A 21,195-nucleotide genomic window follows, 5' to 3' on the forward strand; every position below is an offset into this window, starting at 1 on the left:
CTTGATGCTAAAAGCACTCCGGAGATGAACATCAAAATTCAGCTGAAGTCAATGGGAGGTCATCTCACAAAGTGAAACTCACCATCATGCTAAGGGCCAGCACTAAGTTAAGTACCTGTTAAGTTGCACCACAGTGGTGAAACACAGGCCTTGTGCTGACCCGCTGCAAAGGAGCAAGTTTCAAAAGCATCTGCAGAAACTGAATAACTTTTTAAAACACGTTAACATTTTCTTTGAAACCATATAAAACTTTAATTGTTTGGGGTATATATCAACTGTTCCTATTTGCTCTGGAATAAAAATCCTACACAAGGTCTATACTCAAAAATGAATCTTTATAAATGGAATAATATTTTTGGCTATTTCTTCTATATCTCTGATGCTTCTGATCTATTTTGGGTTTGGGTGTTCATTTTTTTCCCTTTGCATTGCTTGCAGATGAAAAATTCCTAGTTATCTAAAACTTTATTTTGTTAATTTACAATGTTGTTAATGTGGCATTTTGGGGCAGCTGTTTTAAATTTCCAACCAACCCAATTATTAATTCTGAACCATGGCTATGGCACTTTAATGTGAAAATTTTAATATATGCGAATCTGCTGAAACATTGCAGTGACTTCATAGATTGCAAACTTAATAAAATGATCTAAAAATGTATTAAAGGTCACACACACACTGAAAGAAAGAGGAAGAATCCATTGAGTTAGTGAGCACTGGGACGGGTCCTTATGCAACACACTACAGTGGCTCTGTTACTCACACAGTGCTTGGAAACATTTATCCTATTTGAAAAGAGAATATAGCCTTTTGACTATAGATGGGTAACTTCAGTACACAATTACATTATAGCTAATCATAGCTAGAGTTACACATTCATTTTATTGGGAGAAATAAGAATCATTGTAACATAATCAATATTTACATAGATCTTTGATGCATCCACTTTACAAGCAGATAAAATCTAAATCTGTTTTCAAATGGTCAGTTGTTGCAGGACAGTGAACAGACCACAGTATAAAAGCCAATTTATAATTCAAAAGAGAAAATTACGTTTCTAATTTTTTATTCTTACCTATTACCATCTTTAGTATAAAAATACACATTTTTGAAAATGTGTACATTCAAATTTCCAAATAAACTGTGGAAACATTCAAAGGAACAATTATCCTCTATTGCGTCAAACACCCATTCGCTCTACCTCCCAAAGGAGCCATTACAGGCTATCTTATTATGTAACATACAAACCCCACCTCCCCGCATCAACCTCCTTTATTTTCCAGGATTATCCTAAGAAAAAGAAAAAGAAAGCACTAAAAGTACATTTAAACTGTTTTAGTCTATAAAAGCATGGAAAACTGAGTCAAAGGAGGTTTTCATTTTGAAGTAAATTTGGAATAATTCAGCATTTGTACAAAAAGGATATTACCCCAAATTAATTGTAATTACCATACACATATGGTGCATTCCTTGGGTTAATCTGAAAAACAAAGTTTTCTCCCTCCAAGGTCCACTTTTCCTTCTGCCTGATTTGGCAGTGAAATCAAAATATGTGTAAGCCCCAGCGCTATGAAGCTTTCAGAAAACAGGAGTCTTCAGGTTTCCCCACAACAGAAAAGGGGAAAATTGAATGGTCATCTAGTTGAATGCAGGTTAATTTGATACATATAAAGTTCTTGCCATGTAGTTACACAAAGTGTAACAGAGCGGTATCATTTGGAGTTTCTTGGTTGGCTCAGATGGGGTGCTTGAGCCCAAAGCAATTAAATTGAGAGTGGAGATTCAGTCTTCCTTTGCTCTGGGCTCCCAGTCCAGGGAGAGAGGTTTAAATCTAGACTAGGAAACTAATTCAAGCATCTCATCACAGCAGACATCGGCAGCCTGGTGATGGTCCGGCTTGCAGCAGGGCCTATAGTCTACATCAGCAAAGCAAAGCAGTCGAAAGTCAACCTCAGTGGCCCAAAGAAGTCCACAGCAGATAATGCTCAGTACAAGCCAAGAGGAACCCACTACTACCAGGGCAAGAGTTTTGTGGCCCCCAATATGGCAGCCCATCATAGAGACTCTGCTGCAATACATGCACATTTTAGAGTTTCTATTTAATTCCTTAGTATTGATTAATGAAATATTTGTCCTTTCTCCCAATAAATTAAGAAGACTGTATGTTACCAGGTAGCCACGATTCTATGTGCTTGATGAAAGGGGGAAGAACACAAGTAAGGGTGTTCAGTTTCAGGCCAGTTTTTACTCTCACCATCACATCTATTGCCTAAGAAATGATTACAATGCCACAAATTCAGTATTATCACTTCACTTCCATATCACAAAAGGAGAAAAAGATAGACTGTGAAAGAGCAAACCACAGTTTTTAAACTCAAATAGCTTTTTCAGTAGTAAATAGGGCAAGAGAATACATTTCTGAAGTACATTTATTAGTTTGACATCTGGAAGTTCCTGCAGCATGAAAATCCTCTTTAGCTCGTTCTTGTGTTTTGGTATCACAGTGGTCTAACGTTCCACCAGTGATGCAACATGTAAGCACAACAGAAAGAACTTGCAGCTTTTATTTTTCAAATCTCTTTCATATGTGCATTTACACCAGCCTATCAACATTACTTAAATATAATTTTGTGTTTTAACACATTTAGAGATGCAGAAACACATACAAATAATCTGTAATGAAACATTTCCACAGGAGAATTCATGCTCCCTCACCATAACTAAAACAAACTCACGGAGAAAAAAATCTTTAGTTATAGAAGTCCAACTACAAAAAGTATATTAATATTTGAAGTCCAGAACAAATTATGCCATTTTACTTGGTTGATAGATGAATTTAAGAAGCTAACAGTTAACTTTAAAGATTATACTCTCTTATTCTGACTTGTGACTGCTGATAGGTTTATAGTACTACCATGCTGATGACCTAAATTTCAAAGCAACCTTATGAAACTGATACTCCTTTGGCTGGCAGAAGCTAGGCTCATCCCAATGGTGAACTTCTGCATTGTTCAGCAGCCAATTCTGAACTAGCAGTACAGTAACTGGCCTTTGTAGAGTATGGTTGTGTTTTCTTTCATCTGCTAAGTACATTAAATGCACCTAGCTTCTCAATATGAAAATTTGTCTGCATCATAAAGGTGATGGATCAATGGCAACCCTAAATAAAAGGAATATTGAAGTATCTGCTACCCCGTTCTGAGGCATCCTCTGTTCTAAAGGTCCTTAATGGGGATTAAAAAAATGAGAAACAGTTCAAAGTTGGATGCCTGGTATCCTTTTTGATGCCAAAATAAAAATAATTTACTTACCCCTTCACTGGCATTTTCCCCTGTGTTGGCCAGCATTTCCTGTAGGGCTCTGACAGAAAGAGACTGCTCCAGCACAAAATTACAGATGCAAAGATCTGGAGGCACATACTGCAAAAACAAGAACAAGACAAAGGACAAGAATGACATAGCTGGTGAGTTCAAGCAAATGTAAAGCACATATGCACATACATACACACAAAATAAAAAAAACATACATTTTAAGGTGAAAGTACGTTTGTTTTCTAACACAAGTTTTTGTATAAAAAATTTTATACCTTCAGAAGATTTTCTCACCTTCAGAAGATTTTCTCGCTGCAGTTAATTGTCCTTTTTTATTTAGAGCACTGTACTACTGTTAAAATAAGGGGTCATCAGGCCCACAAGCAGAAGAGTGTATCTTCAGGCTACTTTTTTTCTTCAGTTATTAAAATATTTAGTCATGAAAAATCAATAGAAAACTATAAGGAAAGATCTGCAATCATAATTTGATATCCCAGCCCTTGAATGTACTTCACATTATAAGAAAAACCTTAACTGTAGCATCAAAAGGTCTATAGTTATTGAATTATAATTCTTACATTCAATACAAAAGAGTGGAAATATTTTCAATCCACTAGTTCTACAACAGGAAAGAGCAGTTATTTACTCTACAGTAACAGTAGGTGTTCAATATGTGTTTTCCACATGTGCACCAACAGTGGAAAACATGTCCCATACACTCATTATAGGAATGTTTTGGTCAGCAGTGTCCATAGGGGGCCACACCTGTGCTCTGAATGTCTTCACACCTGCCCACCCAAGGGCATAAAGGGTGGAGGAAGGCCATGGAGTACATATGGACAACACATCTCAAAGAACCACAGTTACTGTAAGGTAAGTAACCGTTCTTTCTTCAATTGCCCAGATGTATTCCATTCTTGGTGACTTTCAAGCAGTGACCTAATGTGTTGAAAGTAGGTGCTCAGAGTCTGCCCAGTGATTGTAAGACAGTTCTGCCAAAATGGGTATAAGACCTAGATGCCTCTACAAGGGAATAGTGTCTTATAAAAGTATGTACTGATCCCCAGGTAGTGTCCCTACAAGTTGCAGAGTCAGGCACACTTCTCAAAGAAGCCAGAGTTTTTCATTCACCCAAACCACCACCTTCTGGGTCTCTGTAATCGCTGCATGATGTCTGAGCGGGACTCAATAAAGATCCAGTGGATCACACAACACCTCTGCAAAAAGGAAAAAAAAAGGGGGGGACGACACAAACAAGCAAATCTCTATCCAGAACAGCCAAAAAAACCTGCAGAGTACCAACAAAACTGGCAGAGTCCTGAAAACACAGACTGTCCAGAGAGAACTGCTATGGTGAGTCCAGGCTGCAACAGGGGGTGTGGCTAGAAAAGTAATGAACACTGAAACTAGGCTAGGGCCCACGGCAACACAACACCAAAATTATCCTAATCTCACACTAGTGACAGCCAAGAACAAAGTATTTGTTCAAAGAACAAAAATTTTGAGTAGGAACCCACTGTAGAAGCCACACACATGGGAAGGAAAATATCTAGAATGCCTAGAAACAATACCCAACCAGATCAGTAAAAGCATAAAGGGATCCAGAGATGGCTATGCTAACACTGAGTAAAGAACAAGAATACAACAGAGCATGAAAGAATTTCCATGGTGTGCCAAACCACCAACACTTCAAGACTCAAAAATGAATTGAAAGGCACAGGAAAGTCCTTGTTTGATGTGAAAGGAAAATGTTAGCCACTCTAAAACTCTGAGAAGACTACATCCCAAGATGTCTGTGCTATAGGTAGCCTATACACTGCTCTACTTGACTTTCCAGCAATCACAGCTATAAGCATGGTTATAAGGATAGAACCAGTCATCACGAACCTAGAACCTGAGATTCCAAAGAGGTCCCAAAAATGTTCCAAGGACTGGGGAAATAGAGGAAGAATACCACATTAAACTTACACCAAATGCAAAGCCATTTGCTCTGTCATAAATATAAAGGAAAGGGTAAACACCTTTAAATCCCTCCTGGCCAGAGGAAAAACCCTTTCACCTGTAAAGGGTTAAGAAGCTAAGACAACCTCGCTGGCACCTGACCAAAATGACCAATCAGGAGACAAGATACTTTCAAAGCTGGAGGGGGGTGGGAACAAAGGGTTCTCTCTGTCTGTGTGTTGGCTTTTGCCGGGACCAGAGCATGAATGCAGGTCAGAACTCCTGTAAAAAGTCAGTAAGCAATCTAGTTAGATATGCATTAGATTCTGTTTTGTTTAAATGGCTGAGAAAATAAGTTGTGCTGAATGGAATGTATATTCCTGTTTTTGTGTCTTTTTGTAACTTAAGGTTTAGCCTAGAGGGATTCTCTGTGTTTTCAATCTGATTACCCTGTAAGGTAGTTACCATCCTGATTTTACAGAGGTGATTCTTTTACTTTTTCTTTAATTAAAATTCTTCGTTTAAGAACCTGATTGCTTTTTCATTGGTCTTAAGATCCAAGGGTTTGGGTCTGTGTTCACCTATGCAAATTGGTGAGGATTTTTATCAAGCCTTCCCCAGGAAAGGGGGTGTAAGGCTTGGGGAATTTTGCGGGGAAAGACGTTTCCAAGTGGGCTCTTTCCCGGTTATATTTGTTAGACGCTTGGTGGTGGCAGCAATAAAGTCCAGGGACAAAAGGTAAAATAGTTTGTACCTTGGGGAAGTTTTAACCTAAACTGGTAAAAATAAGCTTAGGGGGGGTTTTATGCAGGTCCCCACATCTGTACCCTAGAGTTCAGAGTGGGGAAGGAACCTTGACATGCTCCAGCACCACCTAGGAGAATCTCCCATCCTTTACCACCCAGGGTGAAAGCAAAGATCAACCTCATTGAGTAGATGGGTGTCACTTCCAGAATAGACACTCCAACTGAATGCTGTGCAGGCATGGTTGTGATCCCAAAACTACATGACAAGATTTGGATCGGTGTAGACCTTACCAAGCTCAATGAGAATGTCTATAGAGAGTGAAACGTACTCCCATATGTTGGGCACACCATTTGACAATTAGATAAGCAAAAGTTTCAAAATTGGATGCCCCGCCTGGGTTTTGGCGATACAACTTGCTGCAGAAGCTGTACTACAATGACCTTCATCGCATTTTTTGGAAGGTTTTGTTTCAATAGAGTACTATGTGGCATATCTTCTGCTCCGTAACAAAAAATGTTACTTCCACTTCCACTTCCAGAAAAAAATGTCATAATTCCTGGAGGGTCTGGAAGAGGTTCTCTGCCATATGGATGATATGCTTGTCTACCGATCAGCTCAAACCCAACACAACCAACATCTCTTGAAGGATGTGAGACAGCAGGCCTAACACGAAATGACAGATGTAAATTCTGAAAGACAGAATTAAGTGTCTGTCTAGGCTAGGTCACTAATGGAGCAGGGGGTCAAACCAGATCCAGAGAAAGTACAAGTGATTACCCAGATGAAGGAGCCTCAGTGCATCAATGAAATATATCGATTCATGGACATAGTAACACACCTAGGAAAATTCCTCCCTTACTTGGCAGAGTAGTCAAAGCCATTACGAGAGCTCATTAGTCCACAGAATTCCTGGAACTAAACAGAATCAGGCATTCAGAAAAATGAAGCAAGATATGAGCATTCCTCCACAGCTGATATACTCTCCAGAGCCCCAATCTCAGGCAAGCCACAGCAAGAGTGTGAACAGGAGGAGCTGTTTCTGGAAGATTTCACAGATGAAGTACATACTGATTTACTTATCACAGAAAAACATCTGCAAGAAGCAGATGAATTCCTGAGTCAAGGTATGAATCACTGCAAACGCTACAAAGAAGGTGGCACAAAACAGACAGAAAATCATACTGGGTGGTTTCCAGGGATCTTGTTATAAAACAAGGTTTATTGTTGATGAGGTCCAGACTAGTTATCCCTAATGTAACAGGAAATCCTCGACAGACTGCATGAGGGACACAAAGGCATTACAAAATGCAGGAAGGGAGCTAAACAGACAGTTTGGTGGCCTGGGCTGAGCAAACAATTACAGCAGAGAGTTGAGAAATGTGAAATTTGTGCTCGCGTGAACCCAATCCACTGGAACCATTACTATCATCTGCTGTACCAGACAGGCCGTGACAGAAAGTCAGGACTGATTTTTTTATCTGGATAATACCACCTGTCTTTTGATGACTGATTATGTCTCAATGTTCATTGAAGTTGTCAGGCCACTCAGCATCACATCAAGTGCAGTTGTGGAGAGGATAAAATCCATGTTTTCCCTGTTTTAGGATTCTGGAGCAAGACATCTCTAACAATAGTACTCAGTTTTCCTCTGAGACTTTCAAGAGGTTTGCAGATACCTACAGTTTCATTCATGTCAGATCCAGCCACAGTTCCATCAGAGTAATGGTGAAGCAGAACATATAGTAAAAAAATAAAACAACTTCTTTCTAAATCCTCATACCTTTATCTTGCCCTGTTGCCATACCAGTCAACACCTCCAGCAAATGGACTCAGCCTGCAAAACTGTTGCTGGGAAGGCAGTTGAAGTCCACTGTCATAACCTTCCTTTCCCAACTCAACTCTTGTTGGCCAGACATCCCAAGATTACAGAAGATGGAAGATCAATAGAAACCCCACCAGAAGGTGGTCTTTGACAGGTGCCACAGAGTCAAATCCTTGGGAGTACTGAATCTAGGAGATCACATTTGCGTGAAAGACTCTCAAGAAAAGGGGATGTGCCAGGACATCTCAAACCTACTTTGTTAGAATGCCAGCAGGAATCATCCATTGGAACCAATGTCACCTTGTGTCACCAGGGGGACCTCCAGTCTACCCAGATCACTACCCTGAAATGGAACCTGCGAACAACACCCCGCCTGCCCATACAGAACCACATATACCCTCTTGAGACTCTTCCTGAAAGGAGAGATCCAGCAAGAAAAATACAATCTCCTACATTCCTGGAGGATTATATAAGATCTTGAGAATTTAAGGAAGTCAGAGGACTAGCAGTCAAATGCCTTAAAAGGGGCAGAATAAATCACTGAAAGTTCAGGCAGTCTACCCTGCTCTTCATAGGGCTGTTTGTTGTTTCATGTACTGTTAGGATAAAGGTTTTATCACCCTTCCTTTTTAGAAAGGGGGATGTGGTGTTAGTTGTGAATGGTTAGCATGCCACAAAAAACAGGAAATAAAAATCTGCCTCGCATTCACCCCAGCCACAGTGTGCTGAGTCTCTAATCTATGCAACAAGTACCTTAATCCAGCCCTTTTTCAGCTTCTAAAACCTACTGCAAAGTAGTCAAAATCTTCATCAGGAATCCCAAATTTTGGGGGGTATTGTACTGGTGCTTTGTGTTAAGTTCCTTATGCTCCTTCACACCTACATGGGGTCCAGGGACAATCTCACCCCTCAAAATATATTCTTATAAATACTTACCTTCATTAGTGTAAGATGATGCAAAATAGCATGTGGTCATATATTTAAAGACTGTCTCATGATGCATATGCAGAAGGGGGCTCAATTAAGTTTGCACAGGCATTTTCTAAATTTTGAGTGCTTGACTTTGCAAACATAATAATGTTCTTTTAACATAGGTTTTTGTGTAAAGTTGTACATATAGATGTGATTACCACCAAATACACAAGCAAATACGGAGAGGCAGTCTGATGCATTTCTTTCTCAGTAACATCACAAAATGGATATTTTTATCCTGATAATGTAACAGAAAACCAATCAAAAGTGAGATGATGAAAACAAATCTTAAACCTAAACTAATGCATATGTGTACAGCATGATGTTAGAGGAAAACGGTAATCCTCTTTCATTTTCTATTGGACAAGAAAAGTATAATAAAAAGTATATACAGTGCATCCTTGAAAGCAAAAGAGTTTAGACACTAGAACAGAAGAGTTCACACATCAGAGCCTAGTGCTGTTGACCTTCAGGTCATGCTGCAAAGTTTGAAGTCTCAATCCTGCAAACATGCACATGAGTAATTTTATGCACAGGAGTCATCATCATTCATCCTGCACCATCAGGTGCATAAAGCAGAAGTCAAAAAGGTGCCCATTATCCCTATTCAGGATTGATTTTCCAGGTCTTTTATATGCACATGTAATAATGCAGCTTCAGCAATGGGGTATGCCTCTAAGTCAGCCTCTTCATGTCTTTTCCTACAATCTCCAGGTCAAAGCTTTTTTTATTATGCACATGATTAAATTCAGTTGGACTAATTATCCTTTTTTGAATTTGTATATCTGTAAGTGTGCCAGAGCATATTTCAAACCAAAACAGAAAAAACACTGAAATAAAAATAAATAATAGATTCAAAAGCTTTAGTAGTGAAATGCGGTATTCCCTATTCCTTTCTGCATATAAACTGTTCTGTTTATTATTATTGAATTAGTTTTTAAGCACCTTGGGCACAGATGTTGTCAGTCACTGTGAAAACTTACAGTGTTTGTCAATATTTTTTTTAAAAAACAAACATCAACCTATTCATTTTTCACTAAGGCCAATATTAAGTCAGTGCATGTTGTTTTAAACAGTACATATTATGTTGCAACATAATTTGGTTTAAAAAGGAAAAACATGCATATAGCTGTGTTCAATTTGAATAATCAGCTAGCAGTTCTGTTGTCAAAAACACTTGGCAGAGAGAAGCAGGGCAGATGTTTTTAAGTTCTGCAGTGTAGAAAACCCTTCTGAATGTAAACAATAAGTGATTAGCACTTCTAATAGGCATCAATCCTTCTCCTAACTGATTTATAAAAGACCACAAAATCACATGCCCATTCATCGCTTCAAAATGCCTCATTGTAAACCAGAATAAGCTAAACAACTCATCTCCTGTCAACATACTTTTTTGGCTAAATGACTCCTTATAGTTATTGAACATTAAGACAATTTCACTATACCCAGCTAAATTATCAGGAACCACAAGTTACATATGCAACTTCATACATACCAGGTCTCATAACAATAAAATTGAGATATACAGTACAGGGTAGACCATTACTATTGCAGGGACCATTATGTATTTTGATATTCAGGTTTAACATTTTCTTTATAAAATAAACATTTTAGCACAAAAAATTGATAAAAATTAACATTTAACACATTAAAATGACCACAAATAGCTATATAAATAAAAGGAGAAAACTTGTTTATTGTAGGTTGCTTTAAAAACAAAATATAAGACTTGTCAGAAGCCAGTAAGATAAATTAGCAATTTTCTCTCCACTGACATTGCCTCCATTGTTCTCCATGAACAAGAACACACACAAGTGTTTGGCAACAGATTTTTCATTACTATACCTTAGATTTTAAATGCAATAAATGTAAATACTGAAATCCTGAAACTGGGATGCAATATCATAGAAACCTTATCCTTACGTAAGGAAAATCCACTGTGTAAGGGAGATCCACCATAGGGGCCCAAAAGCCTCAAATAGCAGATTCATAAGGGCTGGCAGTGCCAGGTTCAGGTTCTAGGAAGGGGTAGGTCTTGATACCGGCGGTGGGGGGAGCATGTGCGTGTGTGAAGGTTCTAGCGGTACCCTTTAAAAACCTCACAGTCATAGGGTGAGTAAATACTGAGCAGTTCTCCGCTGGAGGGTGGAAGGCATTAGTTGCTGCTAGACGTACACACTGTGAGCTAATGGATAGACCCTATGTCTTTAGAGACAGAAGTTAGTCCAAGATCATCACATTCTGTGGACGTACGTAATGATGCTGGCACCAAAGGGAGCACCACTTCCATTTGTCAGCATAACATTTTCTTGTAAAGGTTTTTCTAATGTTGTGGAAGACGGATTGGACCTCTTCTGAACATGATCTCCTTACATGTGCTATCCATCCAAAAATCAGGCTCTGAGACCGAAGGATGCTAGGTTGGGATAGTTGGTCCTGCCCCCCATACTCAGTCAGTAGGTTCAGAATGTATGAGTGAGGCCATCTGGAGGATGGTGGTGAACCAAAATTGTATCAACTATCTAGGTGCCACCAAGACTACTGTTTTGTCCTGTTTGACCTCCCTCTTTACATGAGGGGAGAAGAAACGGGGAAGGGAGGGAGACATACATTAGTAGCTCCAGGAAAGCATCCCCTCTGGAACTTCCCCTTGAATGGCTCGGCAGCAGCAGGCCGGACACTTCTTGTTTGCCTGGGATTCAAATAGGTCCCAGGATGGCAACCCCACTGATGGAAAATGTCCTGTGCCACCGAGTTGTGGAGGTCCTACTCATGGTCCTTGTGGAAATCCTTGCTGAGGCTGTCTGCTAAAGTAACATAAGAATGGCCATACTGGGTCAGACCAAAGGTGCATGCAGTCCAGTATCCTGTCTACCGACAGTGGCCAGATGCCCCAGAGGGAGTGAACCTAACAGGTAATGATCAAGCGATCTCTCTCCTGCCATCCATCTTCACCCCCTGACAAACAGACTACGGACACCATTCCTTACCCATCTGTGACTAATAGCCATTAATGGCCTTAACCTCCATGAATTTATCTAGTTCTCTTTTAAACCCTGTTATAGTCATAGTCTTCACAACTTCTTCAGGCAAGGAGTTCCACAGATTGACTGTGCGCTGTGTGAAGAAGAGCTTCCTTTTATTTGTTTTAAACCTGCTGCCCATTAGTTTAATTTGGTGGCTCCTAGTTCTTATATTATGGGAACAAGTAAATAACTTTTTCCTTATTCACTTTCTCCACGCCTCTATCATATCCCCTCTTAGTCTCCTCTTTTCCAAGCTGAAAAGTCCTAGCCTCTTTAATCTCTCCTCATATGGGGCCCGTTCCAAACCCCTAATCATTTTAGTTGCCCTTCTGTGAACCTTTTCTAATGCCAGTATATCTTTTTTGAGATGAGGGGACCACATCTGTACGCAGTATTCAAGATGTGGGCATACCATGGATTCATATAAGGGCAATAAGATATTCTCTGTCTTATTCTCTATCCCTTTTTTAATGATTCCTAACATCCTGTTCACTTTTTTGACTGCCGCTGCACACTGCATGGATGTCTTCAGAGAACTATCCATGATGACTCCAAGATCTCTTTCCTGATTAGTTGTAGCTAAATTAGCCCGCATCATATTGTATGTATAGTTGGGGTTATTTTTTCCAATGTGCATTACTTTACATTTATCCACATTCAATTTCATTTGCCATTTTGTTGCCCAATCACTTCATTTTGTGAGATCTTTCTGAAATTCTTCACAGTCTGCTTTGGTCTTAACTATCTTGAGCAGTTTAGTATCATCTGCAAACTTTGCCACCTCACTGTTTACCCCTTTCTCCAGATCATTTATGAATAAGTTGAATAGGATTGGTCTGAGGACTGACCCTTGGGGAACACCACTAGTTACTCCTCTCCATTTTGAAAATTTACCATTTATTTCTACACTTTGTTCCCTGTCTTTTAACCAGTTCACAATCCATGAAAGGATCTTCCCTCTTATCGCATGACAATTTAATTTACATTAGAGCCTTTGGTGAGGGACCTTGTCAAAGGCTTTCTGGAAATCTAAGTACACTGTGTCCACTGGATCCCCCTTGTCCACATGTTTGTTGACCCCTTCAAAGAACTCTAATAGATTAGTAAAACATGATTTCCCTTTACAGAAACTATGTTGACTTTTGCACAACAATTTATGTTCTTCTATATGTCTGACAATTTTATTCTTTACTATTGTTTCAACTAATTTGCCCGGTACTAACGTTAGACTTACCAGTCTGTAATTGCCGGGATCACCTCTAGAGCCCTTTTTAAATATTGGCATTACATTAGCTACCTTCTAGTCATTGGGTACAGTAGCTGATTTAAAGGACAGGTTACAAATCATAGTTAATAATTCTGCAATTTCACATTTGAGTTCTTTCAGAACTCTTGGGTGAATGCCATCTGGTCCCGGTGACTTGTTATTGTTAAGTTTATCAATTAATTCCCAAACCTCCTCTAGTGACACTTCAATCTGTGACAATTCCTCAGATTTGTCACCTACAAAAGACGGCTCAACAAGTTTGGGAATCTCCCTAACATCCTCAGCCATGAAGACTGAAGCAAAGAATTCATTTAGTTTCTTCGCGATGACTTTATCGTCTTTAAGTGCTCCTTTTGTATCTCGATTGTCCAGGGTCCCCACTGGTTGTTTAGCAGGCTTCCTGCTTCTGATGTACTTAAAAAAACATTTTGTTATTACCTTTTGAGTTTTTGGCTAGCTGTTCTTCAAACTCCTTTTTGGCTTTTCTTATTACATTTTTACACTTAATCTGGAAGTGTTTATGCTCTTTTCTATTTACCTCACTAGGATTTGACTTTCACTTTTTAAAAGATGCCTTTTTATCTCTCACTGTTCATCTTGCCTGCAAGGTGTACTGCCAAGAGGGTGATCTGGTGTCAAAGCTTGACCACCTGAGGCAGAGTGGAATGACTGTCACACCTCCCTGCTTGTTTACACAGTATACCATCGTCATGTTGTCCAACGTAACTTGAACACATACAGCATAGATGAAGAGTAAAAACTTCTTCCAAGCTTCATGAACTGCTTTAAGTTCGAAGAGACTGACGTGCAGTTTGGATTCCTGATAAGTCCAAGAGCCTTGAGCCAGATGTTTATCCAGGTGCACTCCCCAGCCCAATTGGGAGATGTCCATAGCTAGTTTCTTGGTGGTGGGGAATAAAAGGAATGCCAATGCACACAGTCTCTTTGGTTTCCCACCAGGTGAGTGATGTTAGCACATTCTGAGGAATCGAGTCTCATTTGTTTGCTTGTATCATAGACCATCCTCAACCATGCCTGGGGGCACTGAAGATGGAGCCTCACAAAGAATGTCATGTAGGTGTAGGAAGTCCTATGGCCTAGAAGGACTAGACAGGATCAGTCAGTCATCGGGGGACTCAACTGAGGATGGGTGATGAGATCCCTCATCACAAGGAATTTGTCCTGCGGTAGGAAAGCCTTGGCCAAAACAGCGTTCATAGTCCCTCTGATAAATCTCCACACGGGTTATAGAATTTAAGTGAATGTCTCTAGATTTGCTTGAAATCCCAAGGAGTGTTGGAGGTTTAACAGGGAAAGGACCATAGTCTGTACTTCCGGATATGACTGGCCTCATCAGGATAAAGAAATACTCATCTGCCCCAGTGATGCCGGTATGCTGCTACCACTGAACACTCTGGGCCATTGAGAGACTGAAGGGGAGAACTCCGTATTGAAAATCTTCCCGATCCTCTGTGAAGCAAAGGAACCTTGTGGACACTGGACAAATACCTATATGGAAACAGGCATCCTTCAAACAGAGAGCTGCACAGTCTTCTGTGTTTAGGCAGGTGTCATAAACATACACCTACGGGTAGCATAAAATCCCTCCTTTACCTGTAAAGGGTTAAGAAGTTTAAATAACCTGGCTGGCACCTGACCAAAAGGACCAATAAGGGGAGAAGGTTTTTGTTTTGTGTTTTCTGTGTGTTCTCTCCGGGTCAGCGAGGAACCAGGGCAGTGAAAATACATCTCCTAAAGTCATATCTGAATTAAGCATCTAAGATTACAAATTGTAAGTAATAGGAAGGAAATGCATTAGATTATCTTTTGTTTTAGCTTGTGAATTTTTCCTGTGCTAAGAGGGAGGTTTATTCCTTTTTTGTTTTGTTTTTGTAACTTTAGAGTTTTGCCTAGAGGGGAATCCTTTGTGTTTTGAATCTGATTACCCTGTAAAATTACCTTCCATCGTGATTTTATAGAGGTGCTTCTTTTATTTTGTTTTTATAATAAAGTTCTGTTTTTAAGAACCTGATTGGTTTTTAGTATCCTAAAAACCCAAGGGTCTGGTCTGTGCTCACCTTGTTTACCTATCTGGTTGGTCAATTATTCTCAAGCCTCCCAAGGAAAGGTGGTGGAAAGGGCTTGGGGGGATATTTTAGGGAAACAGGAACTCCAAGTGATCCTTTTCCTGAATCTTTGTCTAACTCACTTGGTGGTGGCAGCAGTACCCATCCAAGGACAAGGAAGGATTTGTGCCTTGGGCAAGTTTTTAACCTAAGCTGGTAGAAATAATCTTAGGGGGTCTTTCATGCGGGTCCCCACATCTGTACCCTAGAGTTCAGAGTAGGGAGGGAACCCTGACAGTAGGGGATTATGCAGAGCAGGGTGGTCATCCTGAAACTTGTATGACCTATGAAGTTCTTTAGCTGTCTAAAGTCCAGGATGGATCTCCAGATTCCCTTCTTTTGGGGGACAAGGAAATATCTTGTTTTGAGGAGACAGAGGCTCTAACTGGATCAGGGAGCCCACTTTCTGTTTGAGAATTCTCTCATGAGAGGCATCCCTGAACAAGGATGGGTAAGAGGATTTGGGGGTGTGGTGTAAGGAAATTCTATTGTGTTGCTGTTAGAAATGATGTATAGGACCATTTGTTCAATGTGATATGCTCCCACATTGGTTGGAAACAGGCCAGGCAGCCGCTGAAGTGTGTGTGAAGTATCTGGCGGTGTAGAGACTGGTTGGCAGCTCTCAAGAGTCCCACCAAAATGATTTTTGGAGGGAGGCTAGGATTGTGGAAGGAACAGGAGCAGGGCATTATGTCTGCTGCATTGAATTAATTGGCATTCCTAGGAGGAATCCTATGCCCTTTCACAGTGCAAGGGCTGGGGAGCAGTATGGTGCCTATAAAGAAGAGGGTTTGAAGTGCTTTCCCCCAGGAGCTGGGGTGTGTTGCCTCAAGGAGTAGGTGGTGGTGCAGGAGTCCTAAAGGGTTTGCAGTGACTCTTCCATTTTCTCCCTGAACAGATTATTGCCCTCAAAGGGAAGATCTCTACTGTTACCTGGACCTCCTAGGGAACCCCCAAGGAGTACAGCCATAAAGCCCATCATGACTCTTGACATTATCATGGAACAGGAAACCATGTCTGCTGCGTCCAGCAACACTTGGGGAGATGATCTGGCTATCAGCTTCCCTTCATCCAGGATGGCCTAGAATTGAGGCCTGAGTTCTTGTGGCAATTTATTAGCATATTCAGACCATTTGTTAATAAAGCCATACTTCAGCACTAGTGCCTCATAATTTGCTATGCACAATGTGATAAACTCAGGAAAGATGGCTGCACCCCTTCCAGGGGATTCAGGAGAGCCTCTGCAATGCTCTTTAGGAGGTCTTGAAGTGATCTATAACCATCGGGTGGTGATGGTGAATCCTGTGCCTCATCAGACGATGTGGCAGGAATTGCTGCTGGTGGATTGGATGGGTCCAGCTGTTCTGCTTCCTCCTAACACTCCTTCAGGGACTGAGCCTTATCCCTGACAGGTGATAGCTGTGTGAACTCTCACTCTGGTTCCTGATAGTCTGGAGACCTGAAGTGAGGAATCTAGGAGCACCAATATGTTCAGTGGGTGGGAGGATATGGACCTGGATGGGGTGTCCTGGGAGGGTACCGCTGGCTCCAGGTGCAGTAATATGCTGTGCAGGATTGAGAGAGTGCCTAGGAGAGTGCCTCAGGAGGGAGGGAAGGGGGAGCCTGACGATATGTACCCAGAACCACCCACGGCAATGTTTTTGCCCCATCAGGCATTGGGATTTCTACCCAGAATTCAAATGGGCGGCAGAGACTGTGGGAAAGCTACCCACAGTGCAACACTCCTGAAGTCGACAGTTGCCTTGGTACTGTGGACACACTTCGCCGATTAAATGCACTTAGAGCATTTGTGTGGGGCCACACACAATCGACTGTATAAAAACACTTTCTACAAAACCAACTTCTATAAATTCGACCTAATTTCGTAGTGTAGACATACCCTTTAGATATGTATTCCTCATGATGCATCCAAGGTAGATGTAAATTAAACCATGAAGCTGGTGCTCCTCATTCTGAGTGTAACCCCTTTGGGGTTTAGAGACCATAGCCCCTTTAAATCTTTTTCCTAGTGGGGAGGGGGAGCAATGAGAGAAAGGAGGGAAACTCCAGGGTGGGCCGCTGGAGCTCCAGTGAGAGAAGGCCTGCAGCCCGCAGACCCTGACAAAGTGAAGGAAAAAAAACCTGCCTGAAGCCTGGGAAGGACAGGGCGGCCAATCGGGAAAATCCCAGGACAGAAGCCAGGAGGAGCACTATGCCAGGGAGAAATCGCCCGAGAAGAACAGGCCGAAGCTGAACCCAGTATCGCTGCTGCCCAAAGCTGCATGGGCCTATGAGTACTGGGGCTTGTAACTCTGCATTCAAAATAAGAAGGGAGGCTGCTAGCTAGTTAAGTGAGGAGGTGGTCACTCTGTGTGGCTTTGCAGAAAGCGGCAGAAGAGGGCACCAAAGGGGTTTGTTAAAAAAAGTTCACTGACACTGAAGACGACCAGAAGCACCCACAACTCACCACTAAACTAAAACTTTGCTCAAAACTCCTAAACTCTGTGTGCAGACACATTGCTTTCAGACTGTGCTACCACTGGGCCTGTGTGGCCTTGGTTTGAATGCAACCCCGTTCTCCTGCTCCCCGTATATTTTCCCTTGTTGTTTTTCTCCTCTCATCCTTCTGTAAATAAACACACCTCTACCCCGATATAACGTGGTCCTTGGGAGACAAAAAAATCTCACCGCGTTATAGGTGAGACCATGTTCTATCGAACTTGCTTTGCCCCCCCCCGTTCCTTGTTCCCTGAATGCCCCCTCCAGAGACCCCCATCCCTAATCACCCCCAAGACCCCACCCACTACCCAACCCCCCTGTTCCCTGTCCGCTCCGACCCCTATCAGGCACTCACTGGCAGCAGCGGGAAGTGGAGCAACGCGGCCCCAGCCCACGCCACTCCGCCACCTCCCAGCCACAGCACTCAGCTTCCTGCTGCCAGTGAGTGTGGGGAGGCTGGGGAAAGGACGTCCTCCGCACTCACCGGTGGCGGGAAGTGGAGCGACGCAGCACCAGCCTGCTCCGCTTTCCTTGCCCCGGCCCCAGCCGCGTCGCTGGGGAGGGCGGGGTTGGGGAAAGGTCCCGCACTCACCTGTGGCGGGAAGCGGAGCGCCGCAGCTGGGAGTTGGCAGAGTGGAGTGGGCTGGGGCTGGGCTGCTCCACTTCCGCAGCTGATGGTGAGTGCAGGGGGGATCCCTTCCGCCAAGCCCCTCCCCCGAGCTACACAGCTGGGGCTGTGGCGAGGGAAAAAGCCGCTCCTGGCCCCCCGCTAATCCCCCGGGCTACTCTGGGACTGAGGGGCCACCACAAGTGCCCCCCAACAGCTCCTGCCTCCCAGACCCTGACCGACCCTTATCCAACCAAGACCCTCTGCCCCTTATCCAACCCCTCGGCCCCGGCCCAGCCCGTCACCCTTAACATGCTGCTCAGAGCAGCGTATCGGAGCTTTACCATGTTGTATGTGAACCCGCGTTATATCGGGTCGCGTTATATCAGGGTAGAGGTGTATCTCCCTTTGTTAAATCCATTGTACTTTTCCTGTGGGTGTGTATGTTCACTCTGGGGGGGTTAAAACAGGTGCCTCTGGGGTGGCAAAAAATTTTCCTGCTGTATTCCTGCGCATGCTGTCCTAAAACTGCTGTAATTTCACTGGGTCCTGTGCAGTTACAGATTCTATTGTTCCTTTTCCTGAGTCCAGCGTAAGTGACTGACATATTAGTGTCCTCAAATCTTGATTGGTGTTCTCAAAGATCAAATGAGTCACGATCGTTAGACATATTATGCTGCATTTTGAATTGCCAATTAATAGATACCAAAATAGATGATGATAGGAGAGTAAGGCTATGCAGAATCAGGCACAACTTAAACTCCATAGTAGCAAGGAATTCTGAGAGAAGCCTATTATTAAAGCAGGCTAGCAGTTTTAATTGACACATTGGTGAAAACTATTACAGATTTGTAATACTACACATGAGGAAAAGCATTGTGATTCAAATGTTGGGATACAAAGAAATGCAAATGAAACAACAGTGTGACTTTCCCCTCGGGGTTAGAGGCCAAGGACCTTTCACATTGATCCACTGTGTGCTTAACATGTTCATAATCTCTGGGTTGAAAAATATGTCCACCTGACAAAGTTTCATTAGAGAAGATACAGACAGATACCATTCTAAAAATAAAAAGATAAGAAGAAAATAGCAAGAAGGAAGAGAAGAGAAATGAGTGCAAATGTGCAACATATTGGAAGAGAAAAAGATGCAAAGGACAATAAGAGGTATTCCACCACAACATCTTTTCTCTCCCTTAACTCCCTTCTGTTTAATCCATCTTTCCTATTTTCTATCACCATCTCTTCTTCTCCCATCCCAAACTCTTCTCATTAGCTCTCCCATGCGCCAGTCTCTTTTACCTTTCCTCATAGTGTTTCCCTGTTGTCTGTTTTTCATCCACCAACTTTAAACACTTTCAGATACTGTATAATTCTCTTCCAGGGGCCAGTGGTTGTCTGCGGTGCTTCTGTTCTGCTGAGTCAGCTTTATAGGAAGCAGCACTTAATGGCAATCACTAAGAGGAGATGGTGCTTCTGGCCATGCCAGTCCAGTATATGAGGACAGGAGAGACAGAAGCCGTAGCAGGAAGAAGTTCATTATCAAGCTTTGATAAGTAAACATTTCTGGAAGGTAAATTTTCAAACTACATCATAAATTTCAGTGTAGTTACCGTAACAGATTTGAAAGTGGTGAATAACATCTAAAAAACTACAGCATGCCTTGTACTGTCCCAAAATTTTGCCTCCTTTTGGGAGAGAACTGAGGACTGAGATCCTTTCTAAGCATCCAATATTAAAGTTATTGAAAAAAGAAAGACTGAAAGAATAAAATAGATTTATATTAAGAAACATCCTTAATACAATAGATGATACTTCAGCCATGCAATTCCCTTTACCGTTAAAAAGGTAAAGGAAAAAGGCTCTGACTTACCAGTATACTAATTTTGCAAATCTCGGTGACCTAGAAAAATATTTCCTCAATAGTTTATATTTATATACTATATATTAAAGGGCATACAGTTAAATTTCTTCATAGCCATTGGTAGATTAACATTCATCAGTTACCCCAGCTGAGAGCATTTACTGAAGTAATTCTTACTTTAGCTTCTGAAGTTGGTTCCAAAAAGCACAGGCGATTCCCAAGTCCCTCAGCTGCCAGGCAGAACTTTCGCTGTTCTTTCTGAATGTTGGCAACACACTGAAGTACTACTTCATCATCCTGTCAAGAAACACAAGAACTAGTGAGAAAATATAAAATACCTATAAGGTTTGGAGCAATGACATATGAGCTACATTATTACAAGTCTGGGATTTTGCATCTGTTTAAAGCTTGCAGCGGTATTGTATCTGTGAGAGTCCCAGGATATGAGAGAGACATGGTGGGTGAGATAATATCTTTGATTGGACGAACTTCTGTTGGTGAAAAAGACAAGCTTTCAAGCTTTACAGAGTTCTTCTTTAGGTATTACCTCACTCACCTTGTCCATCTATTTAAAGACAGTCATGTATCCATATTTTCACATGCGCCATTAGAACGTGAGGGCTTTAATCATATAACTACTTTCTAATCAGGGACCAGGTTAGGCAAAAATTGGAATACATCATGTTTGTATGGTGTTGAATTGTTATGGAAGTTTATTTTTGTCATTTTAATTTCCTCATCTATAAGAATTTGTATTTGGAATAGGACATAAAGAGTGTTTTGCTAACAGTTTAAGTGAACAGAGTGAAACAGAAGAGAAAGGAAAGCAGGTTTCTGTCTAGCAGTAAGTAAAATGAACAACTTTGAATTTGTCCTGATTGTAAGTTATGTGGACTGGGATAATTGCATCCAAGCTAAAGCTTACTTCTCTGAGTTAACAAGAAAAGAATCTGAGTCCTTTGCCAACATCTTTGAGTTTAAGAGACAGCTTTGGCCCAAGTTCACTAGAGGAGGAG

The 21,195-nt window shown here is 41.5% G+C and overlaps 1 protein-coding gene across 1 annotated transcript in view; it reads right to left on the reverse strand.

Moving 5' to 3' along the window:
* The window catches only part of RYR3 (ryanodine receptor 3), a 481,354-nt gene extending 460,610 nt beyond the window's left edge, over positions 1-20,744 (reverse strand). Inside the window, exons 1-3 of the mRNA XM_043549389.1 lie at positions 20,736-20,744; positions 20,357-20,476; positions 3,309-3,416 (exon numbers count right to left, since the gene is read on the reverse strand). Of these exons, the coding sequence (XP_043405324.1) occupies positions 3,309-3,416; positions 20,357-20,476; positions 20,736-20,744 (237 nt within the window). The remainder of the gene's footprint in view (positions 1-3,308; positions 3,417-20,356; positions 20,477-20,735) is intronic.
* Positions 20,745-21,195: the final 451 nt, after the last annotated feature.

Source organism: Chelonia mydas, chromosome 6 (genome assembly GCF_015237465.2).
Source record: "Chelonia mydas isolate rCheMyd1 chromosome 6, rCheMyd1.pri.v2, whole genome shotgun sequence".
Lineage (NCBI taxonomy): Eukaryota > Metazoa > Chordata > Testudines > Cheloniidae > Chelonia > Chelonia mydas.